Here is a 15,161-nt window from a genome sequence, read left to right on the forward strand (position 1 = left end):
GCCCTCTCTCTCTCTCTCTCGCTCTCTTTATCTCTCTCACTCTCTCTCGCCTTCTCTCTCTCTCTCTCTCTCTCTCTCTCTCTCTCTCTCTCTCTCTCTCTCTCTCTCTCTCTCACCTTCTCTCTCTCACTCTCTCCCTACCCCCCTCTCTCTCTCTCGCCCTCTCTCTCGCCCTCTCTCTTTTTCTCTCTCTCTATCTCTCTCGCTCTCTTTATCTCTCTCTCTCTCTCTCTCTCTTGCCTTCTCTCTCTCTCTCTCCCTCCCTTCCTCCCTCTCTCTATCTCGCCCCCTCTCTCTCTCTCTCTCTCTCACTAGGGCCACTTGGGAGCTGCTGGAAAAGAAGGGAAACAAGGAATGAAGGGAGCAAAGGTAAGGAAGTGTGGAACACTCAACAACACTCAACTCATTAATGAAATATGAAAAAAAAGTTCCCCTAAAATAAAAGGCTACTACTACATTGTATTCAACGATCATACAGTACACCACACATGTCAGTTTTCCTCCGTTTTGTTTTCCTCACCACCCTTTCATTCTCTCCCCCTCTTTCCTTCCTTTAGGGGGCCAATGGGGCTGAGGGGCTGGTGGGGAGGAAAGGGCCAGTGGGGCCCCAGGGACATTCAGGGAAGCCTGGCCCAGAGGGCCTCCGAGGGATCCCAGGCCCCGGGGTGAGTCCCTCTCTCCTCTCCTCTCCTTACTCTAACTCAAACAGACATCTCCCTCTACTGTAGCCTGTGGGTCTGGCTGCTCCACTGATGATTTCTCCCTAATTTGTTTAGTATAAACTGTCATTGGTTTACTATCAACATGCATGGTGCATCTCAGTACAACCAGCAACAAGGCTTGGGGACATATTTTCATATGACCTTCAGTAACCCCAGTCATTGCTGGATCCCTTCACTAATTTATTAACCCCTATCTGTGTTTTTATTTGCAGGGAGAGCAAGGGTTAAACGGCCCCCCAGGCCAGACGGGACCCCCTGGACCCATGGTAAGACCCCCACGCTTAATACATGTTCATATGTCAACCTACTGTACTGTTATTGCCCCTCTTTCACATAACATACGGTCAATTCCAGTGATACTGTACGTCAATTACGTTTCACCCATGTGTAACCATGTAGTGTAAATGTGAATTTGTGTTGTTCCCAGGGCCCCCCAGGACTGCCAGGTTTGAACGGAGACCCAGGCAGGAAGGGAGATAAGGGTCATGGTGGTCTGATCGGTCTGATCGGACCTCCAGGAGAGCTAGGAGAGAAGGGAGACAGAGGCCTGCCCGGAAATCAGGGCACACAAGGAACGAAAGGAGACGGGGGTAAGGGTGGCCTCCCTGGCCCTACCGGCCCCCCAGGACCCCCTGGACTTTCTGTAAGTGCCCCCTCCTCCGTCCCCCCACCCCACTCAACTCTTCATAGTTGTATTTGCTTTACTCTGCTATTACTGTTCCTATTTCAAAATGACCTCTCTTTCCCTGTTAGGGTGCAGTTGGTGAGAGAGGATCCAAGGGAGACCTGGTGAGTCAAGTCATCTGACTGTATCTCCACATTGTCATTCCTCTCCTTACACACCCGCCTATAGCTAGCAGCTGCCAGGAGTATATGCTGCCAGACAAGCCGTTGTCTCGCCAAATTAACCATCGTTCAGCCTAATTTTCTACATGTGTTTTTTAAATGTATTTTGGCCTTAAAAGCGTGCCCATACAGTGATGTATTGTTCCTGTGGGTACAATGTATTTTAATAGGATTTAGTGGTGCGGTGTGATGTTATGAGAAGTACCAAAGTGTGTCATCTAGAGAGCAGGGGCTTTGGCCACAGACTGCTGATGCACAGAGCTGGATAATCCTATAAACCCTAGAACCATATCTGCCAGGATCAAAGAGGGATTTGGCAAACTGGTGTGAGAGTCGCTCCAGGTGACCGGATGATTGAAGCAGGATTTTGTTCCACTCTTTTCTTCAGGGCGCCATCGGACCCCAAGGAGACACTGGACCCGCCGGATCTCCCGGTCCCCCTGTAAGTCCTCCACACACACACCTCCCTACCTCCACACTTCTTATCCACCCCATCTTTCTCTTTCTGTTTCTCTCCGTCCCCTCTTTTCCTTCTCATCACCTGTTGTTGTTCAACCACACACACCTCCACGCCTCTCCTTCCCCGCATCTTTCTCTCTTTCTTTCTGCCTCTCCCAGTCACCGTTATTTCTTGTCATCTATCTATCTTCCACTTGTGTTCCTTCCCTCCAGGGTCCACCTGCCACCATGGTCCAGCCGCTGCCCATCAGAGACCACGAGGGCCGGAGGAAGAGGAAGAGGCACTCTAGGATGGTGCAAGGAGGCGCAGCTCCCTACGAGGAGGTGGAGATGAAGATGGATCTGGAGGAGGAGGAGTTCCTGCAGGCAGACCAACCCGTGCTGGAGGAGGCAGAGGGCATGGAGGAGGTGTTTGCCTCCCTCACCTCCATGAAGACAGAGGTCGAGCTGATGAGGAAGCCCCTGGGGACCTTTGAGAGCCCCGCCCGCACCTGCAAGGAGCTCATGATGATCCAGCCTGACTACAAAGATGGTCAGCACATCACCTCATCACCCTCGTATCACACATATGCCCCCTCATCACCCTGCATTGGCACTCATATTGATGTGAACATGTACAGTGCCTATAGAAAGTCTACACCCCCTTGAACTTTCAAAAAATATATATAAATAAAATATAGTCGTTGCATAAGTATTCACCCCCTTTGTTTAGGCAAGCCTAAATTAGTTCAGAGGTAAAATTTGGCTTAACAAATCACATAATAAGTTACATGGACTCAGTCTGTGTGAAATAATAGGAGTTGACATGATTTTTGAATGACTACCTCTCCCTCTGTCCCCCATACATACAACATCTATCTGTAAGGTCCCTCAGTCAAGTATTGAATTTCAAGCACAGATGAAACTACAAAGACCAGGGAGCTTTTCGAAAGCCTCATAAAGAAGGACAGTGATTGGTAGATGGGTAACAATAACAAATCAGACATTGAGTATATCTTTAAGCATGGTCAAGTTAATAATTATGCTATGGATAATGTATAGTGCATTCGGAAAATATTCAGACCCCTTGACCTTTTCCACATTTTGTTACGTTACAGCCTTATTCTAAAATCAATCTACACACAACACCAAGTAATAACAAAGCAAAAACATCACATTTACATAAGTATTCAGACCCTTTACTCAGTACTTTGTTGAAGCACCTTTGGCAGCAATTACAGCCTCGAGTCTTCTTGGGTATGACGCTACAAGCTTGGCACACCTGTATTTGTTGAGTTTCTCCCATTCTTCTCTGCTGATCCTCTCAAGCTCTGTCAGGTTGGATGGGGAGCGTCGCTTTACAGCTATTTTCAGGTCTCTCCAGAGATGTTTGATTGAGTTCAAGTCCGGGCTCTGGCTGGGCCACTCAAGGACATTCAGAGACTTGTCCCGAAGCCAATCCTGCATTGTCTTGGCTGTGTGCTTAGTGTTGTTGTCCTGTTGGAAGGTGAACCTTCGCCTCAGTCCGAGGTCCTGAGCGCTCTAGACCAGGTTTTCATCAAGGATCTCGCTGTACTTTGCTCCGTTCATCTTTCCCTCGATCCTGACTAGTCTCCCAGTCCATGCCGCTGAAAATCATCCCCACAGCATGGTGCTGCCACCACCATGCCATGCTTCACCGTAGGGATGATGCCAAGTTTCCTCCAGATGTGACACTTGGCATTCAGGCCAAATAGTTCAATCTTGGTTTCATCAGACCAGAGAATCTTGTTTCTCATGGTCTGAGTCCTTTAGGTGCCTTTTGGCAAACTCCAAGCGGGCTGTCATGTGCCTTTTACTGAGGATTGGCTTCCATCTGGCCACTCTACCATAAAGGCCTGATTGGTGGAGTGCTGGAGAGATGGTTGTCCTTCTGGAAGGTTCTCCCATCTCCACAGAGGAACTCTGGAGCTCTGTCAGAGTGACCATTGGGTTCTTGGTCACCTCCCTGACCAAGGCTCTTCTCCCCCGATTGCTCAGTTTGGCCGGGCAGCCAGCTCTAGGAAGAGTCTTGGTGGTTCCTAACTTCTTATGATGGAATGATGGAAGCCACTGTTTTCTTGGGGACCTTCAATGCTGCAGACATTTTTTGGTACCCTTCCCCAGATCTGTGCCTCGACACAAATATTCCAAGACATGCATATGTATGCAACAAGGCACTAAAGTAATACTGCAAAAAACACAGCAAAGGAATACACTTTTTGGCCTAAATGCGCAAAGCCTTATGTTTGGGGAAAATCCAACACAACACATCACTGAGTAACTGCCTCTTTATTTTCAAGCATGGTGGTGGCTGCAACATGGTATGGGTATGCTTAACATCGGCAAAGACAGGGGAGTTTTTCAGGATAAAAAGAAAAGGGATGAAGCACAGCCAAAATCCTAGAAGAAAACCTGCTTCAGTCTGCTTTACACCAGACACTGGGAGAGGAATTCACCTTTCAGCAGGACAATAACCTACAACACAAAGCCAGATTTACACTGGAGTTGCTTAGCAAGAAGACAGTGAATGTTCCTGGGTGGCCAAGTTACAGTTTGACTTAAATCTGCTTGAAAATATATGGCAAGACTTGAAAATTGCTGTCTAGCCATGATCCCCAACACCTTGAAAGAGCTTGAAGAATTTAGAAAAGAATAATGGGCAAATATTGCACAATACAAGTGTGCAAGGCTCATATGAGACTTACCCAAGAGGACTCACAGCTGTAATCACTGCCAAAGGTGTTTATACTGTAACACGTATTGATTCTGAGGTTTGAATATTTATCTAATCAAGGTATATTAGTGTTTTATTTTTCATTATTTAAAAAAATATATATAAATCATTTTTCTTCCACTTTGACATTACAGAGGATTTTGTGTAGATCGTTGACAAAAAAATGACAATTAAATTCATTTTAATCCCACTTTGTAACACAATAAAATCTAAAGAAATCCAAGGGGGGTGTAGACTTTCTATAGGCACTGTATTTGATTGTGCAAATGAGCCACCAGATCCTCAAATAGCCCTTTCTCATGCTTGATCTGCTGTCCCGTATTGAAATGACACCCCTGTCTCTGTCTCCGTCCCTGTCCCAGGTGACTACTGGATCGATCCCAACCAGGGCTGTCACAGGGACGCCATCAAGGTCTTCTGTAACTTCACCGCTGAGGGAGAGACCTGTCTCTACACTGACAAGAGGATTGAAACTGTGAGTCTCAAACTACCTTGATGTCTGCTCACATCAACCTAACTAGAACACTGTATTAGTGTACAATACATATTCACTGGCCTCAGACCAACTGGTGTTTTACAGAAGCGCTATCTTGATTTTACCCTATTTTTCACAGCAGGAAAATAATCCAGCAGCAACAGGAAATGTGAATTATTATGTGGATTATAATTAATGGACATTTTTTAGGGGTTAATAATTTTTTGGTTACATTTTTCACTACGGCAAATCAAGTCTGACATTTTAAAGTGGAAATTACAAACGTTAGAAGCATTTAAAGACCTTGAATACACTACAATTTGTATTTCATGCAGGAAAATGATCCGAAACAAGTGTGATCAAATTAAGATAGCAGATCTGTACATCCTTAGAAGCCTGTGTTACAGAGATTCCTTGTTCCCTTCTCTATTCTTGTGAACAGGTGAAGCTAGCAGCCTGGAACAAAGAGAAGCCAGGAAACTGGTTCAGCCAATACAGGAAAGGCAAACAGGTACTGACCACTTTCAACTGCTGCCATTCATTTAAGTGTTTCCAAAAACCAGCTAGATTGTATTAATTTAGATGGAGTGCATTTGAATAATAATCATGTGTATAATTGAGTAGATGTGTATGTGTGTGAGCATGTGCGTGATTGAACCCACTGTCTAATTGAGTGTTAATGTACAGTACCAGTCAAAAGTTTGGACACACCTACTCATTCAAGGGTTTTTCTTTATTTTTACTATTTTCTACATTGTAGAATAATAGTGAAGACATCAAAACTAAGAAATAACACATATGGAATCAGGTAGTAACCAAAAAAGTGTTAAACATATCAAAATATATTTTATATTTGAGATTCTTCAAAGTAGCCACCCTTTGCCTTGATGACAGCTTTGCACACTCTTGGCATTCTCTCAACCAGCTTCACCTGGAATGCTTTTCCAACAGTCTTGAAGGAGTTCCCACATATGCTGAGCACTCGTTGGCTGCTTTTCCTGATGCAGCACTCCATCACTCTCCTTCTTGGTCAAATAGCCCTTACACACTCAAGGTCTGTTTTGGGTCACTGTCCTGTTGAAAAACAAATGATAGTCCCACTAAGCGCAAACCAGATGGGATGGTGTATCGCTGCAGAATGCTGTTGTAGCCATGCTGGTTAAGTGTGCTTTGAATTCTAAATAAATCACAGACAGTGTCACCAGCAAAGCACCCCCACACCATCACATCTCCTCTTCCATGCTTCACGGTGGGAACCACACATGCGGAGATCATCCGTTCACCTACTCTGCGTCTCACAAAGACACGGCGGTTGGAACCAAAAATCTCAAATTTGGACTCATCAACCAAAGGACAGATTTCCACCGGTCTAATGTCCATTGCTCGTGTTTCTTGGCCCAAGCAAGTCTCTTCTTCTTAATGATTTAGTAGTGGTTTCTTTGCAGCAATTCGACCATGAAGGCCTGATTCACGCAGTCTCCTCTGAACAGTTGATGTTGAGATGTGTCTGTTACTTTTTTATTTGGGCTGCAATCTGAGGTGCAGTTATTCTAATGAACTTATCCTCTGCAGCAGAGGTAACTCCGGGTCTTGCTTTCCTGTGGCGGTCCTCATGAGAGCCAGTTTCATCATACAGTGAAGGAAAAAGTATTTGATCCCCTGCTGATTTTGTGCGTTTGCCCACTGACAAAGAAATTATCAGTCTATAATTTTAATGGTAGGTTTATTTGAACAGTGAGAGACAGAATAACAACAAAAAAATCCAGAAAAACGCATGTCAAAAATGTTATAAATTGATTTGCATTTTAATGAGGGAAATAGCACTTGATGGTTTTTGCAACTGCACTTGAAGAAACTTTTAAAGTTCTTGAAATGTTCCGCATTGACTGACCTTCATGTCTTAAAGTAATGATGGACTGTCGTTTCTCTTTGCTTATTTGAGCTGTTCTTGCCATAATATGGACTTGGTATTTGACCAAATAGGGCTATCTTCTGTATACCAACCCTACCTTGTCACAACACAACTGATTGGCTCAAACACATTAGGAAGGAAAAAAAATCCACAAATTAACTTTTAACAAGGCACACCTGTTAATTGAAATGCATTCCAGGTGACTACTGTCGTGGTATAAATATTTGACTAATAGATAATCAACTCAAAAATATCTCTCAAGACACCGGAGCTTGTGAATTCAAGAATTAGACTTTATTGCAAAACAAAGCCGAGTTTGCCCCATGGAACAACTGTCTCTCTCTGGCTTAGAGATCTCTTATATACACACAGATGAAAAAAAACATGCGTACATTCCTAACTTTTTTTAGTTCTGCCCCACCCTTCTTTTTCAACGTCCAGCTGTCACACAATGTCCACTCCAAAAGGTCATGAATGCTTTTTTCTATATGAAGCCTCTCATTCTATCATTCTATTGGCTGCGTGGCTTAGGCCCCTTCTTAAAAAAGAACTACGGTAATGCATACCATGTGTCTATAACAAGCCCATGGCCACAGTTTGAGAGCCCCTGCGACAGAGCACATACATTCATTTAAACATAATCATGTTTATTACTAATATTATTATTTTACCTTTGACCTCTCCCTACTTTTGCCTTAATGATACATAAATAATACCATACTACCTCATGAAGCAGGTTGAGAGAATACCAAAAGTGTGCAAAGCTGTCATCAAGGCAAAGGGTGGCTACTTTGAAGAATCTCAAATATACAATATATGTAGATTTGTTTAACACTTTTTTGGTTACTACATGATTCCATATGTGTTATTTCATAGTTTTGATGTCTTCACTATTATTCTACAATGTAGAAAATAGTAAGAATAAAGAAAAACCCTTGAATGAGTAGGTGTGTCCAAACTTTTGACTGGTACTGTATGTGCCCATGTATGATACAGTTGAAGTCGGAAATGTATCTACACTAAGGTTGGAGTCATTAAAACTCGTTTTTCAACCACTCCATAATTCACTGTATCACAATTCCAGTAGGTCAAAAGTTTACATACACTAAGTTGACGGTACCTTTAAACAGCTTGGAAAATTCCAGAAAATGATGTCATGGCTTTAGAAGCTTCTGATAGGCTAATTGACATAATTTGAGACAATTGGAGGTGTACCTGTGGATGTATTTCAAGGCCTACCTTCAAACTCAGTGCCTCTTTGCTTGACATCAAAATCAAAAGAAATCAGCCAAGACCTCAGAAAAAGAATTGTAGACCTCCACAAGTTTGGTTCATCCTTGGGAGCAATTTCCAAACGCCTGAAGGTACCACATTCATCTGTACAAACCATAGTAAGCAAGTATAAACACCATGGGACCACGCAGCCGTCATACCGCTCAGGAAGGAGACGCGTTCTGTCTCCTAGAGATGAACGTACTTTAGTGCGAAAAGTGCAAATCAATCCCAGAACAACAGCAAAGGACCTTGTGAAGATGCTGGAGGAAACAGGTACAAAAGTATCTATATCCACAGTAAAACAAGTCCTATATCGACATAACCTGAAAGGCCGCTCAGCAAGGAAGAAGCCACTGCTCCAAAACCGCCATAAAAAAGCCAGACTACGGTTTGCAACTGCACATGGGATCGTACTTTTTGGAGAAATGTCCTCTGGCCATAATGACCATCGTTATGTTTGGAGGAAAAAGGGGGTGCTTGCAAGACGAAGAACACCATCCCAACCGTGAAGCACTGGGTTGGCAACATCATGCTGTGGTGGTGCTTTGCTGCAGGAGGGACTGGTGCACTTTACAAAATAGATGTCATCATGAGGAAGGAAAATTATGTGGATATATTGAAGCAACATCTCAAGACATCAGTCAGGACGTTAAAGTTTGGTCGCAAATGGGTCTTCCAAATGGACAATGACCCCAAGCATACTTCCAAAGTTGTGGCAAATTGGCTTAAGGACAACAAAGTCAAGGTATTGGAGTGGCCATCAAAAAGCCCTGACCTCAATCCAATAGAAAATGTGTGGGCAGAACTGAAAAAGCGTGTGCGAGCAAGGAGGCCTACAAACCTGATTCAGTTACACCAGCTCTGTCAGGAGTAATGGGCCAAAATTCACCCAACTTATTGTGGGAAGCTTGTGGAAGGCTACCCGAAACATTTGACCCAAGTTAAACAATTTAAAGCAATGGTACCAAATACTAATTGAGTGTATGTAAACTTCTGACTCACTGGGAATGTGATGAAAGAAATAAAAGCTGAAAGAAATAATTCTCTCTACTATTATTCTGACATTTCACATTCTTAAAATAAAGTGGTGATCCTAACTGACCTAAGACAGGGAATTTTTACTAGGATTAAATTGTGAAAAACTGAGTTTAAATGTATTTGGCTAAGGTGTATGTAAACTTCCGACTTCAACTGTATTTGTGTTCTCTGCTTGCAGTAGTGAGTGAGTCACACAGAGCTATTGGCAGCAGTGGGGTCTCATTGAAGAGCATTCAGAGCTTTGAGCACTGGCCTTTCATGTGCACCTGACCCGACATCCCTTAACACAGAGAGATAATCACTTCTCTGCCAGCCCAATGCCTCTCACTGACTCTTTCACACCCACGCCATTGTGTCCTTTTCTTTCTTTCTTTCTTTCTTTCTTTCTTTCTTTCTTTCTTTCTTTCTTTCTTTCTTTCTTTCTTTCTTTCTTTCTTTCTTTCTTTCTTTCTTTCTTTCTTTCTTTCTTTCTTTCTTTCTTTCTTTCTCTCTCACTAACTCTCTCTCTTTCTCTCCGACTCTCTTATTCTGACTCTCTAGGCAAATTACTGTAACCTTTGTCCCCTCCTCTCCTCGGGTTGTGAGATTTCTAAGAGAGAGAAAAGGTTCATGATAACACAATTGACCCTAGCCTTCCTCTGTTCACCAGGGTGGATATAGTGCTCTGTCGCCAGCATTAACTCTGTCAGCTTGGTTTTGTGTTAACCACTGCTGCTGCCCTGCAACCTGTATAACAGAGTCAAAACTGGAGGCCTATGTGGGATTCAGTGTCTTTAATGCCATTAGTGGCCAGGAAAACCTCTAGGCTATAGCCCAGGGGTTTTCCTGCCCAGGTTATTTGGTCATGGAAAAACTCCTGGCCCTAGCCATTCTAGATTGAATTTATATAGTGCTTTACCAGATGCTCTACTACATTTGATATGTGGCTGACATGGTCATTGAGAGTTATTTTGTTGTTGTTGTCATATCAAATTACAATCTTGTCTCATTGCTGCAACTCCCCAACGGGCTCAGGAGAGGTGAAGGTCGAGTCATGTGTCCTCCGAAACATGACCAGCCAAACCGTGCTCCTTAACCCAGAAGCCAACACCGTTCAACTGACGACCAAATTCAGCCTGCAGGCGCCCAGCACGATGAGCCAAGTAAAGCCCCCCCGGCCAAACCCTCCCCTAACCCGGACGACGCTGGGCCAATTGTGCGCCGCCCTATGGGATTCCCGGTCACGGCCGGTTGTGACAGATCCTGGGATCGAACCCGGGTCTGTAGTGATGCCTCAAGCCCTGCAATACAGTGCCTTAGACCGCTGCGCCACTCAGGAGGCCCATTGAGAGTTGTTTCTTTCCCCTGGTCCATTTCTCATGCAGTGACTCTGATTGGAACCCGGTTGGTTCAAGTGGTCTGTTAATATGTGGTTCATATCTGGTCTAATTCTCATGCAGTGACTCTGATGGGAACTTAGTTGGTTCATGTAGTCTATGTTAATATGTGGTTCATATCTGGCCTAGTTCTCATTCAGTGACTCTAACATGCCGTGTGTCTCTGGATCAGTTCCAGTACAATGACTCTGACATGCTGTGTGTCTCTGGATCAGTTCCAGTACAATGACTCTGATATGCTGTGCGTCTCTGGACCAGTTCCAATACAATGACTCTGACATGCTGTGTGTCTCTGGACCAGTTCCAATACAATGACTCTAACATGCTGTGTGTCTCTGGACCAGTTACAGTACAATGACTCTAACATGCTGTGTGTTTCTGGACCAGTTCCAATACAATGACTCTGATATGCTGTGTGTCTCTGGACCAGTTCCAATACAATGACTCTGACATGCTGTGTGTCTCTGGACCAGTTCCAGTACAATGACTCTGATATGCTGTGTGTCTCTGGACCAGTTCCAATACAATGACTCTAACATGCTGTGTGTTTCTGGACCAGTTCCAATACAATGACTCTGATATGCTGTGTGTCTCTGGACCAGTTCCAATACAATGACTCTGACATGCTGTGTGTCTCTGGACCAGTTCCAGTACAATGACTCTGATATGCTGTGTGTCTCTGGACCAGTTACAATACAATTACTCTGATATGCTGTGTGTCTCTGGACCAGTTACAATACAGTGACTCTGATGGGAACCCGGTCCACGTGGTCCAGCTGACCTTCCTGAAGCTGCTGAGTGCCACGGCCAGACAGACCTTCACCTACACCTGCCAGAACTCTGCCGGCTGGTTCGACAGCGCCACCCGCAGCCACCAGCATGCCCTACGCTTCCGGGGAAGCAACGACGAGGAGATGAGCCAGGCCAAGAGCCCCTTCATCCAGGCAACACACGACGGATGCCAGGTAGGTGCCATGCAGAGAAAAAGGAAAATGAATGAATGACTGAATTAATGTAATTGGTGCTAATGTTTTGACCAATGCTGATGTTTTGACCAATGCTAATGTTTTGACCAATGCTAATGTTTTGACCAATGCTAATGTTTTGACTAACGCTAATGTTTTGACTAACGCTAATGTTTTGACCAATGCTGATGTTTTGACCAATGCTAATGTTTTGACCAATGTTTTGTCAGCTGCTGTTTGATTCGATAAGGCCATGCAGCTGGTCACAATCTGATCAGTTCATCATATGATATCTGAGTATGGTTAGATAGGATCGGAGTTGGAATGAAAGCTAGCAGGTTAGTAGGCACAGTGGATCCTCAACTCTGCTGTCTTTTTGTTTGTCTCTGGTGTAGCTCCGTAAGGGTCAGGAGCGGACAGTCCTGGAGATCGACTCCCCCAGAGCAGAGCTGCTGCCAGTTATAGACGTGGCCCCCTCGGACTTTGGAAACGGCAACCAAAAGTTTGGCTTCCACGTGGGACCAGTATGTTACAACGGTTAACTAACGTTGTCTCAACCAACCAAGGAATGACCGGACCTGACCTGCACAACAACTTACCAATGAAAGAAACTGGACTTCACTGTTGTTTCCACACACAATATTTATTATTATATGTTCATATATGTGGTGGGTTTGTGGCATATGTTATAAGACTCTCAAACAGTCAATGGGACGTGAGGTTTCATTGTTTCCGTGAAAATATCAACCAATGGCGAGTAGAGGAGCAAAGGCAAGGAGGAACGAAGCACATTTATCAAAGGGAATTCATCCAATTAGATATATTTAATTTATAGTGTTTTTTCTTCATCGTAATTATTTCCTTTGCTCACCTTTTGAGTGTGCTGTAATTATATTCACTAGAAGTAGTCTCTTGTTCCACTTGACAACAACCAATTTAAAAAGACAGGCAGATCCCTCCCATGTTGAGACATGTGGTTAGCCTGTCATCTGTGGTATGGGTCAGTTGAGTGGCACCGTCTTTGTCAGGCCTGGGATGCAGATGAGATGAGTTGCTACCTGAGGGATTATGATGAGAGTGGAGTGGAATCAGCAGGAGACACTATCTGGCATACTCATTAGTATCCCTGGATTTTAGTAGGATAATATCATATTGCAGTATAATGACATCAGCTCTTGTTAACTGGTGGTGTACCGCAGTATCTACAGTTGTAGGATCTTAATTTGAGCCAGTTTGTTACAGCAAGAAAATAATCCTGCAGCAACAAGAAATGTGAATTATTATGTGGATTATAATTAATGGACATTTTTGTTGGGGTTGATACATTTTCCATTATGGATAATCAAGTCTGAAATGTCAAACTTCAGAAGCCTTTTTAAACCTCAAATACACTCCAAGTTTTATATTTCCTGCATTGCAGGAAAGTTCTCCTGCAACAGGGTGATCAAATTAAGATCCTACATTTGTAGCATGTCAATTCCATACTAGTCTATTTAATCTATCAACATTCCCTGTGTTAGTTAGAACGTTGAACATATAATAGAAATGATAGCTTTGCTCAGTGCTTACCCTTCAACTGCAGATGACTTACTGAATGACCTTGAGTAGTGCACACAGAACCATGTTACTAGTAGTCTATTGAACCCAATGGTTACTTGAATGGAGAAGGTTGCTTTCCTTATTGGACTGATTTACTCTGCACGCCTGACGATAATATGACTTTCCGGCCTTCCATGTTTTCGTTGCCTATTTGTGTCAGTTTGGCCTTCATTTTATTACAGAAAACAAGCATACTGTATTCCAGGCCTTAATGGTTGAGCTGGAGCTGTTTCAGCCCGAGGATGAGTTTCAGAGCATGTTGTTCTTAAAGAGGATATAAACTGTGTTTTCTCCAGTCCTCCATTTGTCTGTTACATCAAGGAGCATTTCACATGTCTTTGTTTTCAAGCATCTTTTAAAAAGTACCATTATTATCCAGTGTCCTGTTCTCCACCTCAGTCATGTATTTGTTTATTTGTTTTATATGTGTTGTAATTTTTATGATGTATTTTGTTATAATGTGTGGTGCTAAAGAAAATGTTTTTGTTTTGTGTCACCTACGTTTGTGTTGTTGTGTGTCTTGAGGCAGGATGAGGGAGAAAGGGTGCAATTATTGGTGCTCCAAAAGCCGTGCATGATGGGTAAGGAATGCTCTCTGAGCCAGGGAGTATCATATCGTACTGTAGTACTGTACACTACAGTACACACACACTAACCTGCTGTATGGTAGTCAGGTTACAGTACCAGTGGTAGGTTAGGGGTAAGTTACACGTTTTCGCTTTAAACATTAAAACTCCCCAGACAACCGTTGTTACAACGTAGTGCCTTTACATCTCTACATCATCTCCCCAACATAACCTGCAGGCTGGTCTCCCAGCCTGTATACATAAACAGTACAGGCAGTTTATCAGCTTACTCCTCCTCACACTGTCTTTTAGTATTTAAACAATTCAGTACAGTAAAATTCCCAGGCCCGTTCTGCCACCCCCTGTGTATAGTATCTGTTGTACTCATTTTATATACTGTACAGTTATTCTAAGGACTTGAGTATGAATAATGTGTTTGTGAAAAGTGATGAGTGAATTAAAAAAAACGATGTTAAAAAGACTCTAGGCTGTATCTGGGAGAGGGACAGAGAGAGAGAGTAGTTTGTATCGTACTCTCACCACTCAGTGTAATAGACAAACAAGTCTCTTCATTACCGCCTAGTTCTGCAACATTCACTCAATGAGCCTGCAATCAACATCCCACCACAGCAGATGTAATCAACTCTGATTGGATTCCCAGTTCATTTATTTCAATTAGCTGGTGTTTCATTCCTCCAGAGGGAAACAGAGGAGAGATGCTAGCCTGGGAGGGAGGGAAGGAGGAGAGTGGTAATGAAACAGTTCTGGATAAGGAAAACAGCCATTGAGATTTGCCCAGAACTGTCCAGTGTGTGTGTGAGAGAGAGAGGGCAGAGAGGGAGAGGGAGAGAGGCAGAGAGGGAGAGGGAGAGGGAGAGAGGGCAGAGAGGGAGAGGGAGAGGAAGAGAGGGCAGAGAGGGAGAGGGAGAGGGAGAGAGGCAGAGAGGGAGAGGGAGAGAGGGCAGAGAGGCAGTGAGGGAGAGGGAGTGGGAGAGAGGCACCCCTATCAGACCACAGTAAAATCACAGTCTACTTGAACAGAGCAATACTCAATCATGAGGCATCAAAGCCAAAGGAACTGAATAATATTAAGAAATGCTATAGATGGAAGGAAAGTAGTGTTGAAACCTACCAAAAAACAATTAGGAAACAACAAATTCAATCCATTCTAGACAACTTCCTGGACAAAACGTT

The 15,161-nt window shown here is 43.7% G+C and overlaps 1 protein-coding gene across 1 annotated transcript; it reads left to right on the plus strand.

Annotated features, from left to right (window-relative positions):
* Nucleotides 1–354: 354 nt before the first annotated feature.
* LOC311126020 (collagen alpha-1(XI) chain-like) lies at nucleotides 355–14,434 on the plus strand (the record flags this gene model as incomplete). Its single annotated transcript, XM_084200052.1, has 11 exons — nucleotides 355–369; nucleotides 558–665; nucleotides 935–988; nucleotides 1,150–1,365; nucleotides 1,476–1,511; nucleotides 1,957–2,010; nucleotides 2,241–2,559; nucleotides 5,124–5,236; nucleotides 5,679–5,747; nucleotides 11,569–11,802; nucleotides 12,198–14,434. The coding sequence occupies 11 exons, from the start codon at nucleotides 355–357 to the stop codon at nucleotides 12,342–12,344; spliced, it is 1,365 nt and encodes a 454-aa protein (XP_084056178.1). The 3' UTR covers nucleotides 12,345–14,434.
* Between the last annotated feature and the right edge of the window lie 727 nt (nucleotides 14,435–15,161).

Source organism: Coregonus lavaretus, assembly GCF_964263955.1.
Source record: "Coregonus lavaretus genome assembly, contig: HAP1_SCAFFOLD_1652, whole genome shotgun sequence".
Lineage (NCBI taxonomy): Eukaryota > Metazoa > Chordata > Actinopteri > Salmoniformes > Salmonidae > Coregonus > Coregonus lavaretus.